The sequence below is a fragment of the Pleurodeles waltl genome, chromosome 3_1 (assembly GCF_031143425.1).
Source record: "Pleurodeles waltl isolate 20211129_DDA chromosome 3_1, aPleWal1.hap1.20221129, whole genome shotgun sequence".
Classification (NCBI taxonomy): Eukaryota; Metazoa; Chordata; class Amphibia; order Caudata; family Salamandridae; genus Pleurodeles; species Pleurodeles waltl.
The window spans coordinates 522,148,919-522,162,560 of NC_090440.1; the positions used below are offsets into that span (position 1 = coordinate 522,148,919).

The following is a 13,642-nucleotide window of genomic DNA, read 5'->3' on the forward strand; positions in this document are numbered from 1 at the left end:
ATAGTGGTTGTATGTCTCATTTGCATAATTGGACTTTACAATCTGTATAGATTTGTACAAAGACAAAGGGTGAAAAATGAACATAGGAGGAAAGAAATAAAAAAAGGAAAAGATGAGAAGCAAATTTGAGAAATTCTGGAGAATGGAGAAAACTGAGAAAACCTAATAATTGATATACCAAACAAACTAAGTTTTGAATTGTCTCACTAGTATTAATATATGTTATTTTGTGACAACACATATAGTCATCAGAGGAGGGTTTGTTAGAGAGAAAACAGTATTAATAAATATATGTCACTAAAACATAATGTGTAATAACATGTATTAAAATACCTAACTGGAAACCGTGTGCTAGAAAAATAGACGTGTGGTTTGAAAATGTGATTGCCCCGGTGTCAGCCACAATGAAATTAAGTGTGAAAATAATAATGTCTAATGAAAATGTATTTTGTTTAATCATAATTAGCTATACTGACAAAAGAAGATTAATAACATGTACTACAAAAACTATTAGTTAGAAATTATTAGAAAAGTTTTATTCTTCATGTTTAGCATTAGTTAAAAGGCCCATGTTTTAGTGTTTTTCCAGAAACACAATGTTGCAAATAATGCTTCATCCAACATCCTGTGTGACTTGCATGTTTTTGTCTTGTGCTCATGTTTCATTTCTTGTACTTTCCTTGAGATAATAGTTGCACCTTTTAACAAAAGGCCTTGGTGTTTGTCAGGAAGCAACATGTCATGTTTCTATGTAGTTTAAATTGTCATTTTCGTATGGAAGCTGCTGACCGGAGAGAAGAATGGAGTGACAACGTGAACCAATCCTGGGTGCAGAGAACGAAAAGGGATACTTCTGAAACAGATGAGAGTTTATTGGTTGTACACTAAACCACCTCACAGTCTTGTCAAATAGAGGCTTTACTAGTAGCTTTTGTGACTATAATATAGCAAAGCTTTAGGTGATGTAAGTTAGTTCTCCATTTTTTGAGCTTCTTTTCAGTTCTGCATTTTTAGAGATTCTGTTTAGTTCTTGTCTATGATTTTAACAGTTCAGTTATATTAGGCCCAACTTTGCTGAACTGTTTCCCCTTCATGTCCTGATGCTGATTAATGAAGGCATGATGTTCATGCGCTCTGCTGATGAAGATACTACTGATTGCTGATCCATTTAGGAGAGCTATAACCAATGTGCATTTGTTTTCCTTTGCAGGTTTTCTCTTTAGAAAATGCAACCACTTATTTTGGTTACTTCCATAGTTAGATGTTTTCCAAATTCATTTTTGTCTTATTTTTATTTTTGCATGAAGCCCACAAATGCATTTCGAGTTAGTGTTAGCTATGGATGCCTGACCTAACATTTGATGTTGAATGTATACTAATTGATTGTGAATAATTCAACTGCACAAACTAAATGTATGCTGTTTCTATTATTCACTTCATTCTGTTGTAGTTCTGTGTTGTTCTTTTGGAGTGTTTAATAGTAAATGCATTGGCTTCCTAGTATTGATTTTTGAGACACTTCACAGGAAGTGGTCTGGGGTGCCCCCCTGCTTGCCAGCCCAGGAACACTGAATAACTATGGTAGAGTTACCCAGCAACTTAGATCACTGCCTGAAACTACAAGGAGAAGAAGGACTGCCCTGCTAGAACCCAAAAGACTGCACTCTGCAAGAGTGTACCTGCTGCACAATGAGGAATTACAGCTCTACGGACTTTGCTTGGCTTCAAGAAGTGAAGGAGTGGACTCCCCAACAGCAACAGGCTAATAGAGCTTCATCTGTACCATCTCCATCAAGAAGACTCCTGTTGGACACCTTCCAGTGGCCTTTGAAGGAGTTGGCCAGGTGTATTCATGGAAACATAGTCCCAACATCCCGAGAACCACCCCAGAGCTTCAAGAGACTTGGCTTGGTGTTGTGGATCCCTGTCTGGAAACAAGAAGAAGGACTGCCCTACTGAACCCCAGGTCTGCACCAAGAAGGACTGCACTCACAAGAACTTCACCTGCTCCACACTCTGGGCTTCACAAAAGAGGACTTTGCCTGGCTTCTAAAGGATCCAGGAGTGAACTTCCTGTAAGCGACAGGTAAAAAGGAGCTGCCAAGAGTCACCTGCATCAACTCCTGCCAGAAGAGCCCTTCTAGACAGGGTTCAGTGACTTTTAAAGATTTTGCCATGTGCATTCTGGGAATTGTAGTCCCAGTGTCCTAAGGATCAACTCAAAAATTCTGGAACCTTGAATTGGTGTTGTGGACCACTGTCCTGCATCAAGACTCACTCTTGGAAGTAAGTGTGAAAGTGTTACATCGCAGGCGGCCGTAACTCTTGACTTTGTCCCAGTCCAGTGCAACCTTTTTTAACCCTTTGAGTGCTATTTACTTCTAAGTGCTAGTTTTACTTTTAATCTTTAAAAATTCATGTCTCTGGTTCCCTACATTGGATTTTTCTCGTTTTGGTATCATTTTAAAGATACAAATATGTCTTATGTGCTTAAATTGGCGTAGAATTTATTGTGTGCTGGGTCCTATTTAATGTATTGGTGTTTTTCAAATGGTTTACACGCCTGTCTCCTAAGTTGAGCCTGCCAGCTCTTTGCCAGATACCAAGGCCTGAGCAAGGAGTTCATTTACTGAGACCTGGACTAGACCTTATATTGTGATTGTGGCCTTATTACTATTGGTGGTTAGCTACCAACACCTACTAATAAATCACCTTCCAACATGCACAAAACATTGATAAATAGATCCATGCATACAATCTACAATGCTGTATGCCTAAGGTACAGGTAAGGGTTGTGAAAAGCTGCTGCCAGAGGAATGCCACTAGGCAGCAGCACAGTCCCACTCTATGTTGGCAGACTGTGTCCAGTTTTGGTGGCCTGGACATAATTATTATAAAGCAGATGGCAGCTGCATGCTTCTGCTTCCAGCACTGATGGCAGTAAAAATCTGTATTTTATGCACAGGGAGGCTCGGAAATGAGAAACATGCTATAACTGCATGATGTTTTAAAAAGAGATTTTATTTGTCACATTTCCTGCTCATGCGGATTATGTGAGCTAAAGTTGTGGCAAGTCACAGTAAATTTGAATGAATGTGTGAATGTATACAAATATGCCAAGGAGGGGAAAAAAGGCTAGAGAAGGGGACAGGCAAAGGGAAGAATAGCTAATTCAAGATTCAAGTAAAACAAAAGTCATCAAAACCTGGTATTTTTCCATTTTAAAAATAGAAAGTTAAAGCAACAAATACAAAACAAAAACATATCTGGAGTCTAACTTATCTAGAACTGTCTAACCTATTCTTCAATTGTTTTGACACCAAATAGAGGCTAGGATGTGTCGTGACAGCAAACAATAGGAAGCTGTTGGGGTTGCAGTCCCTGCGACCTTGAGGCCTCCTTCCCAACCTGCCCATACTGTAAGACTATTAGAGAGCAATGAAAACATTTGAAATTAGGATTGTTGCCTTTAATAAAATGGAACTCCAAAACAAACTGTCAGAGCTCTAAATATGCCTTGAGGTGCTAAAGCCTTGATTCCTGACTTGAACACTATATTTTGTGAGTGTAGAAAGCTCTAGAGGATGCTTACCATTTTTAGTCCTCCAGGGTCTGGCTGTATTTGGGAATGCAGATGACCTGGCAGAGACGCATGGCACTTACCGATCCAGTGGGCTGCTTACCTCCCCCGCATAATCTGGCATCACAGCTAGCAGAAAATAAGCATTGCCATGACAAAAATTCTGGCATGTAGTCAAAACAATATTTTGTACAATGTAAGCAGTGTATGGAGTAAATATATGGAATGAGAAAGTATTTATGTGGAGGCACTCTGTTAAGTCAATGAAACATTTCAGTAGAGTAAAACACGAGGAGAGGGCATGCACGTGTGTACAATCTGTAAATTTTGCAGGATTCTTTAGCAGGGCTGGTACCAACAGGCCCTTCTACACCCACAGAATGCCAGCGTAGAGATTGTATTGGGTCATCAAAATTTACATGCCAGCTTGTTCCTGAAAATCTGTCCAGTGTATTTGTTTTTTACAGTGAACATTACATTAATTCAGAGAACTCTTCCCACAAAGTAGAAGTGTGTTTATTGGCAGCACAGTTTGCTTTGTGCTGCTTGTCCACTCCTGATCATAAGGATGAAAAAAAGCGGGAAAGGTAGAGAGGATTGGAAACTGCCCCCAAAGTGTTGAAATAGTGCATGGCTTAGAGAAGTGAGAGGTCTGAAGCTTGAGTGCCCCCACCACTGATAAAGTTACAGCATGGACTTGGAAACTCAAGTGCTGAGAACATATAGTCTGGCGTTTCAGCGCTCCACATAGAGGCAGTAAGTAAGTACATGTTACAATGCAATATAACTCAGTACAATATAGGCAGAGAGTCAAAACTGGACTCTCTGCTTCACATTGTGCCAGCTAGCTGCTCAGTACAATATGATGCCCCTCAACTCACCCTCTTCTGAAAAGAGCCACCCACCCTGGAATCATGTTCAGCCTCCATAAATGGGAAATACTTCCAAAGACTGCAGTGGAGTCCCCTGTCATGTAGAGCCTCTTCACCATCTGTTTTGCTTTGCTTCACACTAAGGGGTAACGAAGCTAAGAAATGCAAAGAATGCAGAACTCTTAGTCTGAGTAATACATTTATTAAGGTACTTCCCAGGGTTCAAACATAAGTATAAAAAAGTTTTAAAGTGAGCACTTAATTTGAATGTAGCAAAACCCATGCAGCTACTAAAATAATCATAGCAGTTGAATAATAAAAATCAAAGAAAATGCAATATATCAACGATGAATATGTATGCAGTAAATATATATATATATATATATATATATATATATTTACATGCATACAGTAACGCTAGATAATTAAGAATTAAAAATGTATCACCGTGGGGATTGAATTCAACATCAACCTCGTCTTTGCCAATGTCAAGCTGTAGAACCCTGGACAGCTGAGACAGGAAAAATTCACCCTAATGGTATTGTTCTGAGCAATGAGTCCACCCTCAGAAATGATCTCCTTCTGCCTTAGCACCAAGCTTCTCCACCTTATATATTTTAAATAAACTGAAGAGGAAGGTTCTGGTAACCCCCTCCCTCTGAGTAAGTTGTAAAATTCAAGCACTGGCTGTACTTGGTCAGTGTTGAAAAACACGGAGAGGATTGGCCGAATCCCAGGGTTTATTTCCAAGACAGAGCCGTACCCTTCTCTTCTATAAACATTCTCATCCTTGTACACTCTTATCAACGTTGCATCCCCATGTTATGTTCCCTTCCCTGGTGAGAAAAGCGAAAATACGTTAACAAGCTGTGCATGGAAAAATAGCTGTGCCACTGATGTGACAGCACTTGAAGCTAAGCTAAACACAAAATGGAGTCAGTTGTCAAGATAGAATCTGTGGTTAAATACAGATAGCATTCCACCATCCCAAAAAGAATATATTGACTTCAGTGTGCCAACCACCGAAATCACCTGGCTTCACCCTCCTTGGACAGAGAACAGAGTCACACATAATCTTTGGAGGTGTCATTTAGTTACCACCAAATTTTGGACCAGTCAGGGTAGGGTCTAGTCCCAGCTTCCCCACTGAAACAAGGTATTTGTCCTCTGCAAATCATGTATTCTGTGTACATGATCACACTTGGTAGTTTTTATTTGCAGGGGAACACATCCCTAAATTGACATGCAGTGGAAATAGATACCTGCTAAAGAGCACAAAATAAAGCAAATGGATAATGGACATGGACAGTGTGAAACAGGGCTTGAACTTAGATGTGGAAATGCACTATTAGCTTCTATAGAGTTACCTGAATACGACAATCTTTGATACCCAGTTGGAGATAAAAAGATTTCTGGACACAGCTGTATCCACCCCTAAATTAGTCTCCGCCACTGGAGCCAAATACAAATATCACTAGGTCCCTTCTCTAACAGATTGATATCATGATCAGTGATAAGATACCAACACTATTAAATCTAAAAGCACTCATTCAGTAAAGAAAATACTGTTTAATTTGGTTCCCTACAGCTGTACCAATAATCACTTCATGTTCTACACCATTGCACAGTATTTTTCGACCACATGTAATCAGTTTATTCATGACAGGTCTTAATATTGGGTGGCTCCTCTTGGAGGAAATGGTGGCCAGAACAATGTGGTGAGTCCCCCAGCCGAAGTTTGGAACTCAAAATCCTTAAGGTCAATATTGATACCTATAAAGCAGTTGTCTAGGCTTTTGTCCTTTTGAGGCAGGATTACTGTAATACCCTGTTCTTAGGGGTGCCTAAATATGAATGAATAAATAAATGAATGTGATTATTTATAAAAATGCACAGATACCTGGAAACTAAGTGTCCCAGGGTTGCAGGAAAAGGAAGGTTTGTTCCCAAACTCCACTGTAGCTTCACTGATCATAGGTCTCATTACAAGTTTGCCGGTCATGACACCGTCACACTAGTGGTGGCAGTAGGACCGCTGCGACTTTAGTGGTCAAACTGCCAAATTACAACTTTGGAGGTCGGACCGCCAAAGGACCGCCATCCCCGCCAGGAACATTGTACCCGACGGCATGATGGTGGTTGGGCTTGCAATCAGCCATGACGGCACTGAACCCAGCACCGCCTGGCTGGTTACAACACTTCTTTCCACCGGCCTTTTCATGGCAGGGAGCCCGCTATGAAAAGACTGGCATAAAGGGAGTGCTAAGGGGCCACAAGGGGCCCCTGCACTGTCCACAACCATGTCAGGGGACCCCCTGCCCAGCAACTTCGGAATAGACACTGCCTGCTTTGCTGACAGTGCACATTCCAAGGGTGCTGGAGTGTTAGGATAAAGGAGTCGAGGCCAGTATCCTAACACTGCTCCTGCCAGGCTGGCGGGAACGCATATTACCGGGGGGGGGGGGGGTTATCACCGATATGGCGGTGGCGCCCTCCCTGTGAGTGTGGCAGTCCTGTGGTGGGACTGCCAAACTCTTAATAAGGCAGTTAATTGAGGTCTACTGGAATGATGTGACAGGAAGCACAACATTTTGTGGCGATTTGCCCAAATTATGCAGCAAGAAAAGGCAAAATATGCAGCATAATGCAGCACATTTTTTATGGTATTACTTCATTATTTTGTCATTTTGAGACATGGTAATAGTGTCCAGGAAAAGACTTCATCTTATTAGTACCGGTTTAACTACTGAAAACAGAAATAAGCAACTGAAAGATAACCAGTTAACTTTTGAAGGGCTTTCCACTGCATGCAAAACCCTTTGCCGCGTTCTTAGTAATATTTGATGCGTTTCAGCTAGAATGCTGATTATTTAGCAGATGACGGATTATGGGGCAAGTCGACAACTTTGCAAAAAAAAAAAGCCTCGGCCTCAGAATCACATAATTCTAGGGGGCCTGATTAAATTACAGCATCGAACAAAATATTTTTAAATTGTTTTATGAACTTGACTTGGTAAGATTCGTCCGGTAGAGCGACAGGTAGGGTGTTCCATGTTCTAAATTTAGTGACTGACCGAGGATACCACCAAACTGACCTTTTTCAACTTGGAGAGCATTACCAAATGCTGTGAGTCAGACCGCAAGACAACGAGGTGGTAGATACCAAGAAAACAATGGAGACGTATAGGAACTTTGAAATGTCACAAAAATACCTTTGTGACATAGGCAAAGAGCCATAAACAGGCCTCTTTTTGGAATCAGCAGCCAGCAAAAACAATGTAGATGTGAAGAAATGGGCTTCCTTCTATTGAGGCCTAAAATTGTATGTGCCGATGCATTTTGTAAAACGTGCAGTCTGAGTTAAATAAATATAATAAAAAATTGGACGCCCAACTTTAAAGAAATCTCAGTAATCAAGTATTGATATTACCAGTGGTGCTTCTTTCAAAGATTTCCTGGAAGAGGCGGGAATAAAAGGGAGAAACTTTCCGATAATGCTGGCAGCGACTATCTTAATATGTTCTTCACAAGAAACTTTAGAATCCGATATAATTCCTAAATTCCTCGCATGTTTGGATGGTGAGGGAAGAGTTACCAGAGTTTCAGGCCACCAACGATTTGTCCAAGCAGCAGGACATCCGTTTAGTGTCGGTGAGGTTTGATTCATCCACACAGATAAATCTTTGAGGCAGGAGGAATATTTTTGAGCTGTTCTCTTAGTCTAACCTCAAAGTGAGCTTTGCATCATCCGCGAAGGCATAGAATGTACAGCCGCTTGAATAAGTTTATACTAAAACTGCAAAATATCCAAGGTCCTCATCCCATTGCACAATATTTGTCGAGCACACACAATCAATACCTAAAGTCCCTACAGGAATGATTAGGGCATTTTGTCTGCATTTGCTGTGTGACAAGTGTAAAATGAACAATCCGTAACCTACATTTTAATTAACAATATGCGTTTCTTGAATAATTTTGGTTATAATATGTACGCAGCATAAACGAAAATAATCCCAACATTTTCAGATGTGGTAATTGCTGACGTCGTGCACTGACTGGCCATACACAACCTTTTTTTCTTGCTGTACATGCCATCCTGACACTACAGTCTACCTGTTTATTAAACCCATATGTATGTTAACAGGTCTACTCATAATACAAACTTAAGGAATCTTTTCTATTTCTAACATGACGACTATGACTACTACTCCTCCTTACTGAAGGGATGTTGATGTTTGAACTTATTAACTTCATTACGCAAACCAGTCCTTATGTGCATGACACTTTCCCACTTTCAGTATGGTGACCCAGATCAGACATGTTTCAGACCAGTCTTTCTACATACATTGGTGATAGTGTACCCGGGGCTACAAAATTAAATAAAAAAAATAAAAATAATTTAGAGACTCGTACATAATTGCAGTTAAAGGGACTTAAGAAGGGCATTGTTTCTGATTTGAAATTTGGCATGGTACCAGTGATTGCAGTCGCAAATTGATAAGCAAAGGGGGAAGGTCCCTCTTGAGACCTCATCCCTTTTGAGAATAGTATTGGGCTAATTTGAGGGGGAGTCGGCAGTGGTCTACTGTCTTCCTAAATGGGCATTCCAGCTCTGTGTGAAATATGTGTATGTAGAAGTGGGAAAGGGACAATACTGGGCGGGTAGAGAGGAATTGCACCCTAATTACATGTCACACTTTCTAAACAGTTATAGGGAGCGAGCACACTAAATAATTTTGGCAAAAATAACAATTCATCCTTCATAATCTACAGTTTATGAAGGCTGAATTAAGATTCCAGATTTGCCAAAATATGCTTGCCCTAGACTTCAGTGGGGTTCCCTGCCTTTGAAAAACCTCCCCAAAAAAGATACACTCTACCGAAATCAGTGGTAACTAGTGTTTAATTTGAGCCTGTGGTTTCCGGTGCGGGCATGAGCACCTATTTTATATGGCCGGCATTTATTGTCCTACCTCAAGCATTTGCTGCGAGCAAAAGACACCTGTGTGCAAGAGGGAGGAAGAGTTAACGAGAAAGCGCCACAAAGGGAGAAAGCAGAAAGCTGCACGAGTGCGCTGAAGGGGCAGGGAGTGGCTGTAAATGGATTAAAGAGGCCCGAGATGGCTTCAGGATTACTCTGGCTCAGTATTCCAGCAGCCGCACATTTTAATTAACAAATTAAGTACTACTGGTAACCACCCACCACAAACGCCTGGCTTTCCCCGTAATTGAAGACTGCACACACTCAGAGGTATGAAGATGTTCATTAATGACCAAAGTTATGACTATTTATGGAAGGTTCTAATCCTGAATTCCCCTCTGAATCAAACTTTCCTCTGCAAATCAGGTACATCTGCATGCACATTAAATCGTTTTATCTGTCAAAATAAGAAGCCATTTGAAAGGACTGAAGTATCAGTATGCGTTGCATGCAAAAAAAAAATCACGGTGACCGCTATACTGGCTTCAGCACTCCAACTCTCCAGACCTTCAGGTGTGACACGTTTATCATTCATTTTAAAGTTTACTTTGTGAGATAGTGATACATTTGAAAAACAGTTTTCCGTTTGCTTTTTAGAGCTCATTTTCCCCTCGCAGCATCAAAAACAGAAGTGGATTTCCCCTGTGCACGTCTACAAGACTGACTCTGTGTTCAGGCTTTGTTCTTTCTTTGGCACAACCAAGGGTATTTCCTTATGTGTAAACAAGTCCTCCGCTGAGTTCAGGCATTAACAAAGAGAAGAACAATCAAACACCTTCTTTTTAATCTTTCTCTTCGTAGGGAACGAGGAAGTAGCCATATTTTTGCTGCAGAACGGTGCGCACTTCTGCTCATACATCTTAATGGACAATCCACACTTTACCAAGCTTCTCCTGAGGAAGTACTTCACTGAACCGACCACCCTTACGGAAAACATGTCATCGGAAGCAGTAAGTTTTTACAATTCACAGTTCTGCCTTTTCATGTGTTATTGTACAGTTTCGTTCAGCATGGGCCAGCAAAGCAGGATTAAATACCACTGACTGGGAAAGCGAGCACGCCGTTTACCTCTGCCAGTACAGATCCTGGCTCCCAGTGTCTGTTTTCAGCCAGCAACTTCCATGACATTTGCTATCCCTGATACATAGGTTTTGGTAGTGACAACCACTTATCAGCCGTTCAGGAGCAATGCACAATCTCTAGATTCCAATATGGCGTAGTGATTGGATTAACCTATTGGGCTGGGGAAGTGTCATCCTAAACCAGGTGTGATTGTTACAGCCTTCATAGGGTTACTGGCCTGCTGTGAAATGTAGCCCAGTGAGATAATGTATTTGTTGTAGATTTTTTTTGTTTGTTTGCAGGAGCCAGGTAGTTTGTTAGGTTAATGTACTTGCTGAAAAGGTTGCAAATATCCTGACTGGCAGTAGTCTGAATCTGGAATGATCCAATATAGCCTGCCATGTCATAAAGGGTTTCTATAACAGACTATCTATATTTCAAAAATGGTTTAATATCTAGAGCAGCAGTTTTTAACCTTCTGACTTCTGTAAATTCCACATTAATCATTACTGGAACTTGGTGACCCACACTGAGGCCCTCATTACGACTTTGGTATTTTTTTTTCAAGACCGCCAAAGCCGCGGGTGCAGAAAGACTGCTGCATTACGACTGCCTTCAGATATCCGCCTGAAATCGGATGGAAATCCGACAGCAGTCGTGCTGTTTCACCGCCAGCACCGCCACTCCAAAAAGACGCTGCACGCCATATTATGATGAATATTATGGCGTGGCAGTGTCCTGATGGCGGGGCGCTGCCGGCAGTGGAAGTGCCGGGACTCGTCCCCTCGCGGATCCCCTCCTCAACAGAAGAGGTAGGTGAGGTGATCGTCCGACAGGGGAGGGGCAGGGGTGAGTGTGCGTGTGTGAGTATGTAAGGGCATGTGTGAGTGTCGTGATTTCGGGCTGAGGTGGGTGCGTGAATGTTGGTAAATGTGGATGGGGTGAGTGCGTGTGTGCGGTGCGGAAGGGGAGACTGAATGGGTCTATGTGGTGTGGAGGGAGGGTGTGAATGGATGCATTCGGGTGAGGGGGCTTGAATGTGGGTATGCGTGGGAGGGGGAGTGAATGCTTGCATATCAGCGGTGTTTGTGTATGTATGTCAATGTGAATCGGTGTGTGTGTCACGTTTGCGTGGGTGAGTGGGAATGTGTTTGTGTGTACCCTTGGCCCTTGACCCTTGGGTAGGTCGCTTCCCCGCCGCTGCAGCTCCGCCCGCCTGCCCAGGCCCCTGCCACGTTGATCTTGCGTTTTTTTTCTTCCTTTATTGGCGTTTTCCTATTTTTTGTATTTTCTATTCTTTTGCGCTTTCTTTCCCACCGCTGCCACCCGTGCGGCCCCGCCCCTCCTGCTCCCATTTGCTGACCTTCCCTCCCGCCTCCCAACTGACCCCTCCTTCCTTCTTATGGCGGCCGCTGTGCAGCAGAGACAGCGACCCTTGATCCTTGGGTAGGTCGCTTCACCGCCGCTGCAGCTCCGCCTGCCCAGGCCCCTTCCACGTTGATCTTGCGTTTTTTTCTACCTTTATTAGCGTTTTCCAATTTTTTGTTTTTTCTAGTCTTTTGCGCTTTCTTTCCCGCCGCTGCCACCCGTGCGGCCCCACCCCCGCTCCCATTTGCTGACCTTCCCTCCCACCTCCCAGCTGCCCCCTCCTCCCCTCCTTCCTTCTTATGGCAGCTGCTGCGCGGCACAGACAGCGACCCTTGACCCTTGGGTAGTTCGCTTCCCCGCCGCAGCAGCTCCACCTGCCCAGGCCCCCGCCACGTTGATCTTGCGTTTTTTTCTACCTTTATTGGTGTTTTCCTATTTTTTGTTTTTTCTAGTCTTGTGCGCTTTCTTTCCCGCCGCTGCCACCCGTGCGGCCCCGCCCCCCCTGCTCCCATTTGCTGACCTTCCCTCCCGCCTCCCTGCTGACCCCTCCTCCCCTCCTTCCTTCTTATGGCGGCCGCTGCGCCCATCCACGCCTGGACCGCGCCCAGCGCCAGAACCCCTGGCCCCCACCGCACTCAAAGCACCCGACTAAGATACGACTCCGCCTCCCTCAACTCCCTCAACACCGGACGAACAGCCACCTGCTACCAAGCCAGCCCAAAATGAACCCATGGACCCTTTACCTGTCAAGCTTGCAAATACACATTCCTCCGAACCTGCAGGCCACCCATCGGCCCTCGCAACAACAACCACCTCAAGTGCATCCTCCTCAACACACGCTCCGTCCACAAGCACGCCATCGAACTATGGGACCTCCTGGACAAAACAGCACCAGACGTCGCCTTCATCACAGAAAAACCTGGATGAACACCTCCTCGGCCCCAGACATCGCCATAGCCATCCCAGACGGCTACAAGATCACCCGGAAGGACCATGTCAACCAAACCGGAGGAGGAATCGCCATCATCTACAGGTACACCATCAACATCACGACCACCACCGAATACACACCCCTCGCTACCGAACACTTACACTTCCAGATCCACACCGACCCCAAAACCACCCTCAGAGGAACACTTGTCTACAGGCCCACGCGCCCAATTCAGCGAAACCATCGTAGACTTCATCAGCCTGCACGCCCTAGCCTCACCAGAATACATCCTCCTCGGGGACCTGAACTTCCACCTGGAGAAAAACAATGACAACAACACCGACAACCTCGACAACCTCGGACTCCAGCAACTGGTGAGCACCCCCACCCACACCACTGGCCACACACTCGACCCCATCTTCTCAGCCAGCAACCACGTCTCCATCAGCCACTCCTCCGGACTACACTGGACCGACCACAGATGCGTCCACTTCACCTTCAAACGGGAGACTCACCACCATCGCACACAACAAATCCCCCGCAGACGCTTGAGCAAAATCTCCACAGAGCAGCTCCTCTCAACACTGAACCAAAACCCACCAGCCAACATCACTGACGCCAACAACGCAGCCCACAGCCTCAAACAGTGGATCACCAACTGTGCCGAAAACCTCGCACCACTTAAAAAAAAAAACAGGTGGGACCAGCATCAGGAAACCCCCATGGTTCACGGACGCCCTCAAAGAATCTAAGAAATCCTGCAGAACCTTCGAAAAAACCTGGCCCAGGGAACGAACCACAGAAAACATGACAGCCCTCAAGATCGCCACCCGTGAACCCCACCAGCT

At 43.8% G+C, this 13,642-nt stretch overlaps 1 protein-coding gene across 3 annotated transcripts in view; it reads left to right on the forward strand.

The window, feature by feature from the left end:
* LRRK1 (leucine rich repeat kinase 1) overlaps window positions 1-13,642 on the forward strand; it is a 654,776-nt gene that overhangs the window by 215,097 nt on the left and 426,037 nt on the right. For all 3 annotated transcript variants that reach the window (XM_069222803.1, XM_069222801.1, XM_069222802.1), the window contains exon 6: window positions 10,235-10,383. In XM_069222803.1, coding sequence (XP_069078904.1) covers window positions 10,235-10,383 — 149 coding nt within the window. The remainder of the gene's footprint in view (window positions 1-10,234; window positions 10,384-13,642) is intronic.